The 14,971-nt window shown below is 37.9% G+C and overlaps 1 protein-coding gene across 3 annotated transcripts in view; it reads right to left on the reverse strand.

Annotated features, from left to right (window-relative positions):
• LOC129567109 (zinc finger protein Elbow) overlaps positions 1-14,761 on the reverse strand; it is a 28,389-nt gene extending 13,628 nt beyond the window's left edge. For 2 of the 3 annotated variants that reach the window (XM_055443707.1, XM_055443706.1), the window contains exon 1: positions 13,497-14,761. In XM_055443707.1, the coding sequence (XP_055299682.1) occupies positions 13,497-13,577 (81 nt within the window). In that variant the 5' untranslated portion in view covers positions 13,578-14,761. The remainder of the gene's footprint in view (positions 1-13,496) is intronic. The other variant, XM_055443708.1, reaches the window with a different exon arrangement.
• Positions 14,762-14,971: the final 210 nt, after the last annotated feature.

Genomic DNA, 14,971 nt, shown 5'->3' on the forward strand with positions numbered 1-14,971 from the left:
ACGACAGCCTGACGCTGTCTTAACTCAATTTCAACGTCAATTGCGCACCGCCCAAAATTAACAAAGTTTTTTAACTAGCGAAGAGCATTATTCTTCCGAAACAGAGTGAGAGAGAGTGAGAGAGAGAGAGAGAGAGAGAGAGAGAGCGAGAGAGAGAGAGAGAGAGAGAGGACAAGAACTGCACTCTTCTTCACCCGAATTTTTTACAATCGATTGCACAATTTTGCAAGTTTGTTGTGTGCAAATTTGTATCCGCCACGATGAAAAACATACACACAGAAGAAAGAAACAGAGATACCCAGTGTGAGAAGTAGAAGAGAGAGAATGGAAGGAGAAACACACGCTGCGAAAATTGTGCAAAAATAAAGCGGCACTATAAAACGATTGTGTCTGCATTTGGTGTCATAAATTCGTTTAAAACCACTATAAAATTATCTATGTGCACACTTTGCTTATATTCAAAAAGTGTCTGGGAAGAATACTTAATCGTAATCATTTTCATGTAATTGAAAGAGCGGAGAAGGCGGAAAAAGCGAGCGAACCATTGTATTGAATCGCAAGAGTGCAGGCGGTTTTGTCATTTTCGCAAAACACCAGCGCACTGTGTCTTGATATCAGGCAGTGCGCGAGCGTGTGTTTTTTTTTCTACGTTCTGTCTCCATGAAATAAACAAAGAAATTAACATAAATTATGGTGCGTTTACCCTCATAATGTAAATTAGATTTTCAATTTTTCGAAATGAGATACTGAAACGGAAGATTTTGCACGCGTTCATTTATATTCATAACAACGTAAAATTATGTCATCGTTCTTTGTCTATGTCGTCGCCGTTTTGCATAAGTGCGAACGCCTCAGTTGGCTTCGTCCTCATTTGCACTGTTCCCATCTCTTTCATTCACCGCTCCTTCTCACTCTATTTATCTTTTGCATCATTTGGTTCTCTTTCCTTCCCTCTCTAACTCGCGTTCTTTTGCTCTATCTCGCCCTGGTTGCCTCTTGATGTTTATTATTTTTTTGCAGTTTTGCGAGGACCTGCGCCCATAAATACACACGGTTATTTCATTTAATCTCATTCTATGACGAACTTTGTTTATGATCGTTCATCTCTCACTGAAAACCAAATGCAGCATGAAAATGAGAGAGTGGCCGTTGCTGCCGTCGCCGTCGTCGTCGTCGTCGTCGTCAATGTTGTGTTCAAATACAAAAATTGCTATGACTTCATTTGGATGGTTTGTTTTGTGAACTGATTACATTTCGGTTATGCGTTGGGATCATCCGGTGGATCCTTTCATTGAATAAGGCGTTTGTTTAGTTATCTTTTTTTTGTGTGTGTGCGCGTGATGGGTCGGCAGTAATTTAATTTTAAATGCTTAACGATCCATCGCACATTTTCGTTCGCTGGCACAGTCAGTTCTTTTTCGCATTGGATATATGCGCGAATCCGTATAACTCAAATAACATTTCAACGACCTTTGTAAATTGCACTCCCAGCCATAAATAAAATTCATTAGGATATTTGTTAACACAGCGATAAAATAATTACCGGTTTATTACGGAGCGGCTTTTATCTAACGCAATTTCATGTTCTCACTGAATGCCAGCTAAACAACGGCAATGGCGGCGACGACGACGACGACGACGACGACGACGGCGTCATCAGCACCGACAACGATGGTTGATGGAGGGTTTTGATTTTCAGCTGAAAGTTGCGTATACGATTCATTAAGATGAGAGCAAATTATGAGGCATGGCATACATGAGCTCAAGCACAGAAAATGATTAAATCCAGAGATCTAAAAAAGAGCATCAGGCAAGCTCAGTCTCATCGCGAGCGAGTGCACAAATACGAGCATAATTCTTATTATCTTGTCATCGTCACATCTCATTTTCATTTTATGCGAAACAGAGAACGGCATCCAACACATTGTCAGTGGAGACAAATCATTTGGCGCGCTCGATTCAAAAGCCCAGCACCGACTCAAGCACTCACACACACACACACATTTCACAAAGGAAACGATGCGAAAAACATAAAATGTCAATTTATATTATTTTTCTGTGGCTGCTGGTGTCACAAGAAATTAAGCACAGTGAAATGCGGCGGAACATGTTCGCTACTTCCACCAGTCAAAATTGTTTGTTGAGTGTTCGGTCGGTCGGTGCAATAGAAAATTACACATGAACACATGTGAACCGCCGCGCTTGTTCACTTTGCAAACACACAAAACTTGGTTTGCATTTTTGATGTTAATGATGACAACAAACGATGTCGGCAAATATGAGCTTGTTCAATAGTACTCACTGACACTGAGGCACAACGCACACATGACACGGAAAAAATGCACACACAAATGCTGGCTGTCGCGGTACGGGCACAGATGCAAGAGGGAGCGTAATAGAGAATGGCAACATTAACATCAAGCCACAAAATTACACGATTGTAAATTTTAATTATTTTTATTGTGTTTAGATTGGGATGAACATAATGCGTTTTCATGTGTGTGAACACCGCCAACGGAATGGTTTTGCCTAGTGTGTCGTTATCGCATTTATGGCGGTTATACGTAATTTTCCACTTTGTTGTACGGGTGTTTTTATGGCCGCACAAACCATCTCTTTGGCTGCACAAATGTGTGTGTGTGAGTGTGCACGAATGATATTGAAGTAGCAAATGAACAGCGGAACAGAAAAAAAAAGTACACGGAAAACGAAGAAGCAACCGTCATTTACACACATTTATGCCATTTGTTGAAAACACATTAAAATCCCATAGAAAGTCTTATTAAGCATTTCGCATAAAAGGCTCTATTTTCATTGAGATCACAGCTCAAACACTCACTTGCACCTCACATTTCATCTCTTCTAGCCCTCCTCGATATCATCGCTCGTTTGCTCTGTGTCGCCAACGTTGATACTGCCGCTGCAAAGAGTACAGCGCTAAGATAATTTGCATGTTTAGTGACTTGTAATTAACAGGCTTGTTTTTCTTAAACCGCAATGAGATGATACGAGAAGCGTTGACTGCGCTTTCGGATCTTTATATTTGTGGTTTTTATTTACCTAATAAATAATCCAATTTACTTTGCATAACTTCTAATCCACGTCTCTTCACCATTGCTGCTGCCTTTTCCACTCTGACTGGCACTCATTCACTCTCGCTGTCTCTCTCTCTCTCTCTCTCTCTCACGCGTGAAACGTTGAGCGAATGTGTTTTCTTTCCGGTTGTGTATTCCAACAGTCATACATCATGTCACATCTACTTTATTTTCGACTGCGCATCGCTCATTTCAAACGAAAAAAAAACACACATAAAATCCAACTTAATTTCATTCATTTTGAGTGGCAACTATTTCCGAAACCGTTCACTCTTCACAACAGTTTTTGTTTCGCTCGAGATAAATGACGAAAAAAACTCGAATTGATAACCTGTTTGGACAAGCGATAAATTTTTTTGCTCCACACTGTTTTAGGTAAAAATCGATTGCTCAATCGTTGAAACAAGTTGCAGCATTTTCAGCGAAACTTTCGTTTGATACATCTTTATAACCGAAGACTTGAGTTATAAACACACACGTTAGGGAAAATAGATGTTTTGAAAAAGGCGTTTGAGTAAAAAAAAAGATCGTCTCAATTTTTTTTTTTAGTGTCGATGTATAATAAAATGCATTAAATAAAAGGCGCTAATGTACAAAATCGTAAAATCAAATCAACAGAAAGACGATAGAAAAAAAAAACCGAACCGCACTTTGCTTTTATTTTATGTGTTTATGGTCAAAAAGCCCCAATCAACGACATCAAAGAGCCAAACCGCCTCATTGATATTTTTATTTGAATAAAGTGTTGTTGATTTGTTCGTTCGTTCGTTCGTTTTTTTTGCTTCGCTTTAGGTCGCTCAGTCACAGTATCCAATGCAGTCGCTCTGATTAATGGCAAAAACATTCAGCGTTTCTCAATCGAATCACGAGCCAATTTCAATTTACCTCAAAATGACAACGAGATAAAATATATCCGAAACTAAATCAGGCCATCGTTGGGTTGAAACGAGAGACAAGACCCAACATGTTTGACTATCTGCACACATTTTTAAGGTGAAAAATTTCCGATTCGCAATTTTAAAAAAAAAATCACGAACAAAGCGAATGGATGACCGGAAAAAACATGTGCTGGCAACGGTTGATGGAGAGATAGAGGACGACACACGAAAAAAGAAGATTTATATGCAAAAAATGAATATGAATAAACGAACACTTCCCGCTGATTGCAGGAGAGGCGACACCGCCAAAATATATGTTACGATCAAAAATTCATTAATTTGTAAAGAGCTCTTTGCCATTGATGAAATTTTATGTGACAGCTCATAAAAAGCGACGGGCAAAATAAAAAACCTCAACTTTTGGAAAAAGGAGGTAAAGCGATAACAATATATACTGGCCGCAGGAAGCAACAACAAAAAAAAACGCAACACACAAATTTGCATAGGAAAACAAAAAACAAAAACAAGAAACGCCACACAATTCAAACACACACACATCGAATGTGCGACTCATTTAAATGAGTATCGTGACCAAATAAAGGCGAGTGAGTCAAAGGAGCGAGAAAAAAAAAACGAACAAACATTCGGAGCTGAAATAACCATAAAAATGAAAAATATCTTTTTAATTAATTAATTAAAGCACACCATTCTCGGAAGAGCTGAAAACAGCAAACAACCAACGAAACAGTAACAGCAACAACAAAAAAACGTGCTACGAAATCAAACCAAACAACAATCGAGTGCGAGTGGTCGCGCTTCGCTACGGAATGATGAATTCCAAAAAAACACGAATCAAACAAGAGATCCAGCGAAACGAACGAATGTGTTGGAAAAAAAAGAGAATTAACGTTTATGTCCGACAATAAATTGGATGTGAATGGAATGGTTGTTCATATCAAGCGGCGTCAATAACATAAATATGTATTATCAGCGACAGCAACCACACTATGTTTGGGTGTTATTTGAGCTAAATGCCCAAGACGAAACAACCAGCCATATTCGAATCGATTTTTATTTTTGGCTCAAGTGCGATAGAGCGAAAGAAAAGACGAAAAAATAAACACACACACCGTGCAGATTTATTCATCAAATCACATAATTTATCTACCGGAATCGATTACACCCATCATCGAAATTAAGCGAGCGGCGCGAGCAACTCATTAAAACTCTTTTGGCATTGGGATATACGTGCGGTGTACGTATGTATCGAATGGGGCTTGACTATACGCATTAGATAGCTGACTATATCGTAGAAGAAGATCAGGTTGGGTCACACTGATTAAGATGCGCTTGATGGCTAATATTTATTTGCGGTTTAATGTGAAAATAAAACAAAGCCATGGTTGAGCCGTTGACGATGACCCGGGGTGGTAATAAAAATTGACATTCACATTTATAAAATTGATTCGCCTGAAATCGTCAACTCTTGAGAAGAAAAAAAACTTCATAGAAATTACGGCCATTTGTATAGAAACACCAACAAAATGTTGCAGACATCCAGCAAGCCACACAAAGCCGCTCCAAGTCAATGAATATTGATTATCAATTTTAATTTATGTGTTTTTCCTCGCTTGTAATAGTATTTCTTTTGGGAATTTTATACTTTATAAATTGATGAGTTTTTTTTTTTTTGTTATTCATCGTCGTCGTTGTTGTTCAATCTCGACGATGTTGCCTTTCTCTTGAATGCGCGGCGCGACGCGCGAACGCTCGACAGTGTGTCGAAATGATTGTTAGCATATCGTTAATTTCATATTATTCACCTTCATTTGAATATAAATGTTTGATTTTTATTGTCGTCTCGTTTGCATATCGGAATAAATTTTGATTTGATTTTATTGTTTCTCTTTTCTCTGTGCTGCCTCTTTCGCAGCTCCATCATACTCATCGTCAACAAACAGTTTGAATGCGTCTTTGATTTGCTGCGTACAATCAATTTTATTTCTCTTCTCTTTGTGCATAGCCAACGAATGAAGTGAATGAAAAAAAAAAGCAACGACTTGATAATAATTTTATAGCGCACGATGTACATCGGCAATGGGTTTTTGATCGAAAATTATAAGCTTCATTTAAAATATGTATATCAACTAAGCATTATGAGTGACACCAACAGACAATAATTGATCCGCGTTGAAACTGGGTTCTCTCTCTCTCGCTCCACCTCTTTTATGAGCTTGAGTAGTCGCATTCCGTAAATTTGATTAAACAAATTTATGACACGTTGTTGTTTTCTGTCACTTCATTCGTTTGTCAGCCTCGTTGTGGCTTCGCTTTTGTGTCACAGTCTTTGAATTTATATTGTAATTTATTCAAACGACTTTGTGCATTTCACATTTTCCATTGGCATTTTTCTTCATTGGAACCTCTTCTTCTGTCGCACACATTTTCAAGCCTCAAAACTACAAGAATATTTACGACGACTACGACGCTGATGACGAAAAAAAAAAAAATCGAATAAATCGACAAAAAGATCAAATAAATCGATATCCATTAATCTTCCGCACTTTGTTTTCTGTGCACACGCACGAAGAGTGTTGCTCATGGCATTTCATTATTCACTCCCATCTCGGAGGCATCGAAGGTCTCTTCCGTTCATTAATCGAATGAATTACTGTCTAATTAATATTGCCAATAAATTATATCGGATTGGCAATATTTTTTATCAATAAAACGGTATTTTGAACGGCATCGTCGTCGCCAGTTCATTTAAAAATAGCCCAAAATTGGTGATGGTGCTTTGTTTTTTTGTCATTTTTTTCCTGTGTGTCGTGATTGTTTCATTTCGTAAATTCCGCTTTATCTCAATGAATCTGATTAAGATGGTTATGGTAATTCATTACGATTTTGACCACAAAACCCGATCCATTCTGAATCAGCCGTAAATTTATTTTCATAAACTCAACACACAGCGCTTGGTTGCGTCCTTTTTGCTTTTCATTCGAGAGGCTTCAAAAGAAATAAAGATGCAATATGGCCATTCAATGATTCATATTTTTATCGAGCGCTCGATACACAAACGAAAAAAAAGGAACGACTTAACAAAATGGAAATGAACAATAATCGTATATCATTTTGGCTTCTTTATCATTAACATTTACATGCTTTTTATTAAATATTTCGGTCGTTTTTCTATTCAATACGAATGAATTAGTGCTTGGCTTATTTTTTTCGTTTCTTTTCTCGCTCTCTCGTGTGTTCTGTCGAAATTTATTTGCGCCATAATTTTTCCCCTCGAAAGGCTGAATTGCCGATGAGTGGCCGGCATAATATATAATGGTTGTCAATAAATTGTTTCACCGCATTCCGGATGAATCCGAGCCGCTTCGAGAAATATGAGCGCGAATAAAATTTATGGCTTAAATGCGACGCACTGCTCGACAACACAAACGAGTGCCGAGAGACACTCGATTGATCTCTCGAATATGAAAGCTCAAAGGAATTTTCGTGATGTGAAATCTAAAACGGAAGAATCGATTCGTTCAGTCCTCATTCCACCGAACATCGCACGCTCGGCTCTTCAAATTTGAACGAAATGTTTTGAGAATTTCACAAAAAGCAATTTACAAACACCTACACACAAATCACACAAGTGAATGGTGCGAATTAATCGTTATATAGCCTGATTTGTTCGCATCGAACGAGAAAAAAATGCTCACTTTCCATTAATCCGTAATTTATATTCAAATTCAAATCGTAAAAATAGCCTTTGACTTTAAACACAAACACAAACACATACTCGGGTCGATCAAAATGCGATGCGCATAAAGCACCATACAACGAATCGTTGAAAATGTCATATTAACTGAATATTATTAATCATAAATTATGATTATCTTCGACATCACTTGCCTGGACGTAAATTTATGCTTTTGCGTCAGACTTATCATAATATCACACACACATACACACAACGGTCGCAGCAACTCAGCTTCAGGCTGTTTGCGAAAATTATTTATGGGCGAAAATGGGTTTTCTATAGAGATCGTCTATCGAATCTATCGCCATCACGCTATATCGATAAAACTGTGGACAGTAAAATGGATGGTGCATCATAAAGAAATCACAGTTTAAATTATCATTGGAGCATTTGAGTGGCTGTCACACACACACACATAGTATCTAACTATCGAAAGGTAATAATTGAGCTGAAGCACTGTTATGTACGCCATTACACTTGAATGTAACCATAAAGTGCAGCACTCTCGTTGACTCTCATTGCCCATTTCACAGAGTTCATCATTGAATGCAAAAAACGACGGATAAAAACACATTCCAGAAAAACTTGTTCCATTCACCGAATCCAAGCGATATACTATGTGTTTGTGCGATATGAATGATAGCAATTTATTGTTCTGTGAGTATGACTTTTGGATCATAAATTTCCATTTCTATTAGTCATTCGCATTTTATTTCGCTATAGTGAAGACGAACCAACAACAACAACAAAAAAAACCGGCATCAAATGGAGCGGAAACGATTGTGGCCGTTTCATAAACGGAATGTGCGCACCGCATGTATATATTGGATACATTGTATTCCATATTTTGTGTATGTGTGGTGGACGAAAAGCGATTCCGACTATTTCGTGTAATTCACCGTGAAGATGATTTTTATGATCCACATGAGCGAATGCTATGAACATTGGAATTGATGGAGCTCGATTTCATTTTTTTTTTGCTCGTCGTTTGTGCAATTTTGATATGACGTTTACATTGTTTGCTCGCATAATCCGGTGCTGTTTTTTCCACTGCGAATCATCATCATAAAATTCGGCAAATCAAAACCATCTCGAAGTGGCAGCCAATTACATTATTTGTCTCGGTACACCGTTGTCATCATCATCGTCGTCGTCGCCGTCGCCGTCGCTCTCTTCTCTTCGTGCGCATTTCACCGCGCCACAATGTAATTAAAGCAAATATAATTAAACATTTATATACATTCCAATTTGAGCGCAATAACCATTTGGTTTTTATGTTTATTTTTATTGGCATTTATTGCATGTATGTGTCCATTGGTTCGTTCATTCGCTAGCGATTGTTGGCAGTTTTCTTCTTCATGCTTTTTTTTTGCAAGGTTCGCACATTTCTACAGTCAGATCCATATAGATAAATTAAGATCTTTAAATGTGTCAACGCAGTTGTCGCACTTTAAATAAGAAGGCTGAAAGTTTCTCTTTCTCTCATACACTCGCTCCTTTCGCTGATCGTCATTTGAATCAAATGGCCATCATGCAAAAAAAAATTCACACAAGCAACTGAAAAACTTGAAAATGATGAAAATATCAGCCTCCACAAATAAGCGAATCATCATCTGCACACGCGCGTTAATTATTCAAGTGTGTCTTTGTTTGCATTTTCATTTCTCAGCACTCATCGGCAAACACAGTCTATTAAAAATGACATTTAAACACACACACACTTAGTGTGACCAAAACAAATTACTGAAATTGCCCAACGGCAATATTGAAATGTTAATTATCTCGATGACGAACCAATATACCGTAAGTGTTACGGTGCGATTTAATTTATAACTCTGGTTTTTTTCCCTATCATCATCATCATCATCATCATCGTCGTCGTCTTCTTCTCCATCACCATGAACGGCAACGATTTCTAATTTTAATTGGTTTAGCTATCAGTTAGATCAATCGATTATCATTAATTTGGTGTCTGTGTCGCGGTGAATTGAATGGCGTGAGATCCGTTCAAGCTACCGCTAAACGGAATCTCCATCTTGCAAGAATCTTCTCCTTCTCTCTGTCCGCGCATGGTGATAAATTTTAACGAAAAAAAAACAAACAAACACATTGGAGCCATTTCACAAATGTCACTTCAAATCATGCTTTTCCGCTTTTATGGCTCAAACGAATGACATTTTGAATGTCTCCAACATTCTCTCTCTCCCGCTCCCTGCGGCTGATGCTGGACCATTAATTCGCCCAAAAAATATAGATGTCAAATATATTAATCAATTTATTTTATGGTCCGTCTGTTCATTGGACGGAGTAAGCAACGAAGCGATGGCTTGTTTAAATTGTATTTGCGCGGCCAACGTCATCGTCGTCGTCGCTGCTGTCACTGCCATCATCGTCGTTGCCATCGTACACATGAACTGTGTGAATGTTTACGACTCAATGGCCAATAAAACGCAATGCACGCTCGCTCGTTTGCTTCGAATGTCCATTGATTATTATTTACGAGCCGAAATATTACTTAAAAAAATCATTTTTATTGTACTTTTGCCCGTTTCGAGCATCGACTCGGATCGGGGCGCGCGTGAACGAAATTTGCGTAGTTTAATTTTTTTTTTCTCTTTCGAATTGGTGTGCTGTACTGTGCCATTACTGTTGATTATCAAAACCATGAATTCGTGTACTTTTTATTAGGACATGTTAATGCCTTAATTTTGCCTCGTTTTACAGCCCCCTGCTATTACAGTAATATATCTGATGTGCGTCAATTGGTCGGTTGACTATCAAACTCTTAGCATGGATGCAATTTAATGACATTGGCCACGATTGGCGACTCTCTCTCTCTCTCTCTCTCTCTTCAACTCTCCCCGACTCTGTCGATACCGTTCTTCCTCCATTCAATACATAAATGCGGTGAAATTAATTGTTATTGCTTCGGTAAGTACTGGATCCGACGAGGGAAAGGAGCCAAACAAATGGACAGGGTGAGAGAGTGCAATGGCGAGAGATGAAGAGAAAGGGAGAATGAGAGAGCATGATGCATTGAAGAACAAAAACAAATGACCGCATGCGTTGGTTATAATTATACAATAAATGAACCACAAAAATGGATTTATAGTACCAGTTTGTTGGTCGACCATATTTATGAAATTAGGCACAAAGCCGTTAAATCTATGCGAAAATGAAAAAAGTCCGCGTTAAATTAAGAACCGTCGCCGTAATAAACAATGAACTTGTAATTCCACGACTAATATAAACAGCCTCATAAACAATTTTGTTTCAATTGTAATCGCCGTCGAATGTGTTTGCTGTTTTTTTTTCTGTTTTCCACGATAAAAGCTTCGATTTTGCCAAACAAAGCAAACGGAATTGCGTTGGCCAATCATTTGGGCCGAATTTGCATCTGAAATGCAACAGTCACGATTACAACTGTTATTGAAGCGTTCTTGTTCCCAAAGATATATACATTTCGAGTTGATTTATTTGCAAGCTTGCAATTTACAAATCATAAAATCGCCTTAAGCCAGTGGCACAGCTCGACAAAAAAAAAGTGTACGGTATAAGAATTGGCAATTAAAATGTTCCAACAAGCCAATTTCCAGCTCATTTTATTGTGTTTTGTGTGCGCTGCTTTTTTCGGGGTTTCGAACTCGTTTCGAGCGTTAGTTTGAGCGTTTGCATCGTAATTTCTCATAATTAATTATGTAAACGAATCAGAATTTTTGCTGTTTTCATTTGCATATTGAATTTCCATTTGGAAAAAGTGAAAGAGTTCACGGAAAAAATGGGCGGCATGAATCGTCTGTTTTTGTTATTTTTATCGCGCCATCACACACTTTGATTCCATTGACTGTGCGATGTGTATTCGTTGTTAATTCGAAAAGCTGCGTGTATTTGTTGATTTAATTTTTGTTTTGTTTTCGACTAATTAATTAGCTTCGGTTTGATGAATAATCACACACTCACCACTGAATACCAAATCAATGGAATTGAAACGTTGCCACACACAAAAATCAAACAAATGGTACAAAGTTCGGGTATCATGAGTAATTTGAAATCAATAAATCACCATCGCCCCAAAATCCAAAGCACCAAATGAACCAATCGAACGGTTTTCTTTTTTCGTTCGTTCGCTGCTTGTTTATAAAGTGTGGATTAGTTTGTCATTGAACATCACTGTTTCGCAGAGCCATTTATATAATCATCACGCTATCCATATTTCGATCCAATTAATAGAGTCATTTCAAAAAGCTGTTAACTCAATGGGCTCTCTACAACAGCAACAACAATAAATGACATGACAGCTTACGGCGGGGAAAAAAACGAGCCGTCATAATTTTTGCGTGGTTAAAATTTTAACACACTCCGCTCACAAATTGTCCAAATAAAAGCAAAACACCGAGAGGATAATAAATGAACATATATGAAACTTCCAATTCGAGTCAATTAAAAAAAAATGTATATCCAACGATTAAAAATGCGGACCCTCGATGTTGATGTGTGTGCATATGGTGTGTGTGTGAGTGAGCGCGCGCACATTGTGTGTGAATATTGCAGGTGAGGCGGCTATCAAATGAGTAACAGCACATTGACGGCTGAAATGACAACTGCATTTAAAATGTGCCACACCAATTCCAACAGTTCATATGTCCCATATGAAAAATCAATGCCGCATATTAATTTAAATGACTGTACCGCGGATCATGTGTGTGAGTTTGTGTCGGGGCCAATCCCAAAATATGTCACTTTAATTTCAATCGCCGTAAGACTTGAGCTCGCTAGATTTTGTTTTTGCGGTGAATAAACGACGTTGTGTGCAGCTGGAGGAAAAAAATGGCCCTTTTATCTCTTTCTTTGCATGAAAAAGAATGTGTGTGTGTGTGTGTGTTTGCACAAAAAAAGAGCCGTTGGTTTTTTTTTACACCGCATAAAAAGTAATTAAATTTTTTACAATGTTTAATTGCGGAAATTCACCTCAATTTAGCTGTGAATAGCCGCGAAATGACAGTCCATTTGCAGCATATTGGATTTTGCGCCAACAACACCGATTAATCACACACTCACTCGCGAAAAACCGCACGGCCGATAATGCTTTACGATTGCAATTAAAAAGTCATCCATTTTCGCGAGCAACAAAAACGACGAGAAATGCCCATTCATGTCATTTTCCGCGACACGCTCTTTAATTTCGTTCGAATTCGTCTTGTTGCGAATGCGGATTTTTGCGACGTGCATATGAATGATTGAATCGAAAAGATATAATGTCAAAATTAAATACAGAGCAATAAACAAGTCGAAAAATCTTGATACAGATGTTGCACTCTCGTAAGCATGCTCTCGATTATAGGCAATTCATTTTTCTGTTGCTTTTGTACAAAATATTGCCTCCATAACTTTTCCTTATGACTCACATTTATGTCTGCCATTCATATGTTCTGCGATTTTTTTTTCATCTCTGCGTGTGTTTCATGCAGCTAATTCGATAGCTGTTTCAGTTCGAAATTCGAATGGGTCAATAAAAAAAAAACAGAACGACTGTGCGGCTCCAAAAGAAATCGGACAGGTCGATTATGTCGCATTTTTGCATTTTCGATTACGCGCTTGACTTTTTCCATAGTTGCCAATTCCAAAACGGCGAAACGAAAAATTAATGATTTTTTAATTGGACAATATTAAGTGGTGGCAAATTTGAGCAGCCGTGTTGTTGTTTTTTTAAGGCTTCATAATGAAGCTTGAAGAAAGACAGACGAAGAAGCAGAAAAAAACACATACAAAACTTACCGTTGCTGGTATTGATGATAAATAATCCGGTCTGATGTACTGATTGCTCGCGTTATTCGGTGAAGTCAACATTTTGTATACAACGTCGTATTTTTTTTTTTCAATATCTCTCGAACACAAAACGGTGCCAATTGATCTTTTATACCAACACTAGTTTTACTTTTTTTTTCTCTTTAAAATATTCGTTTTGTTTTGGTTTTTTCACTTTTCGATGTTTAAATTCTTACGATTTTTTTTCGCTTCGCTTTTATTGCGGTTAATTTTCCAGCTCAATTTATTATTTTGCAAAATGAGTTAAAATTGCCTGTATTTTTGCACTCTATAATTTTATGTTTGTATTTATGAAGAAAAAATTTTATATTTCACTTGGTTTTTGCTGTTAATTTGCGCACTTTACGCTCTTTCTCCCTCTCTCTCTGTGGCCACAGGCTATAACAGAATTCCGTGGCTTCACACTATTTTTGCTGGTGGTGGTGGCTGTGGCGACGGCTGTAGTGTTGGGCTGTGATGAGTGTCGGATATGATCCAATGTATTGTAATGGACGATCAGCCTCAGATTGACAGGATGGTGTGTGCATTTGAATATAGAGCAGGTGCTTTTGGTTGGTATTCAGCACAGGAACTCAGTTTAAATCCGCACAAATATTGTAATTTACGTTTCACACACGATTTAACTGGTCAAAATTTACTTGATCCATTGATTTTCATATCGCATTCACTCTCATTTCATTCGCCAATTTTCAAGAAAAAACAACCAAAAATTTCATTTAAGCTACACACATGAAACAATACCGATGAGAAAAATCTCTCTGCATATTTTTTTAATCGTCAAATCTTTTTTGTTGTAAAATAAAACACTCGAAAATCGCGCACAAAAATGCGATTAATTTGCAAAGCAATGTTGTTCAAGAAAAAGTGTGTTGAACGTGTGTGTTTTTCTTTCGCTACGTGAATTCAAAACGGTAGCTCACTTATAAATTCATAATTTAGTAATTGACCAAACGCTGTCCGATATTCGGATAAATTCACACTAACTGTAAAGTGTTTTGGGAACAAATGAAGTTCGTCTCTCACTCTCACTCGTCGTGTACAAAACGGATGAGAAGCGCCTTTGATGATGCAAAGTGTGTGTGTGTGTGTGTGCTTTCAAATACGAAAAATGACAACGGAAAAATGAAACACAAAACACGTTCGACGATACAACGATTGTATATACACAACCATACAACGGGAATAGCTGCCAGTAACTAAAGCTATTTGAGCATACACCAGTTCCGGAGAGTTCGAAAAGGCAGCCAAAGAGAGCGAGCGCCAAACCGTGCATACATGCACGACGCGGCCCCGAAAAGTGTGTGAGAGAATATCCAACTCAATTTAACTGCGTTGAAGTGAGAGAGCGTAACACAGTGAAGAGAAACGGAGCAAGAGAGTAAGAGAGAGCATCAACAACGGGCAACACACAACCA

The sequence above is a fragment of the Sitodiplosis mosellana genome, unplaced genomic scaffold, assembly GCF_009176505.1.
Source record: "Sitodiplosis mosellana isolate CC-2019 unplaced genomic scaffold, AAFC_SMos_1.0 Smas_scaffold_5, whole genome shotgun sequence".
Classification (NCBI taxonomy): domain Eukaryota; kingdom Metazoa; phylum Arthropoda; class Insecta; order Diptera; family Cecidomyiidae; genus Sitodiplosis; species Sitodiplosis mosellana.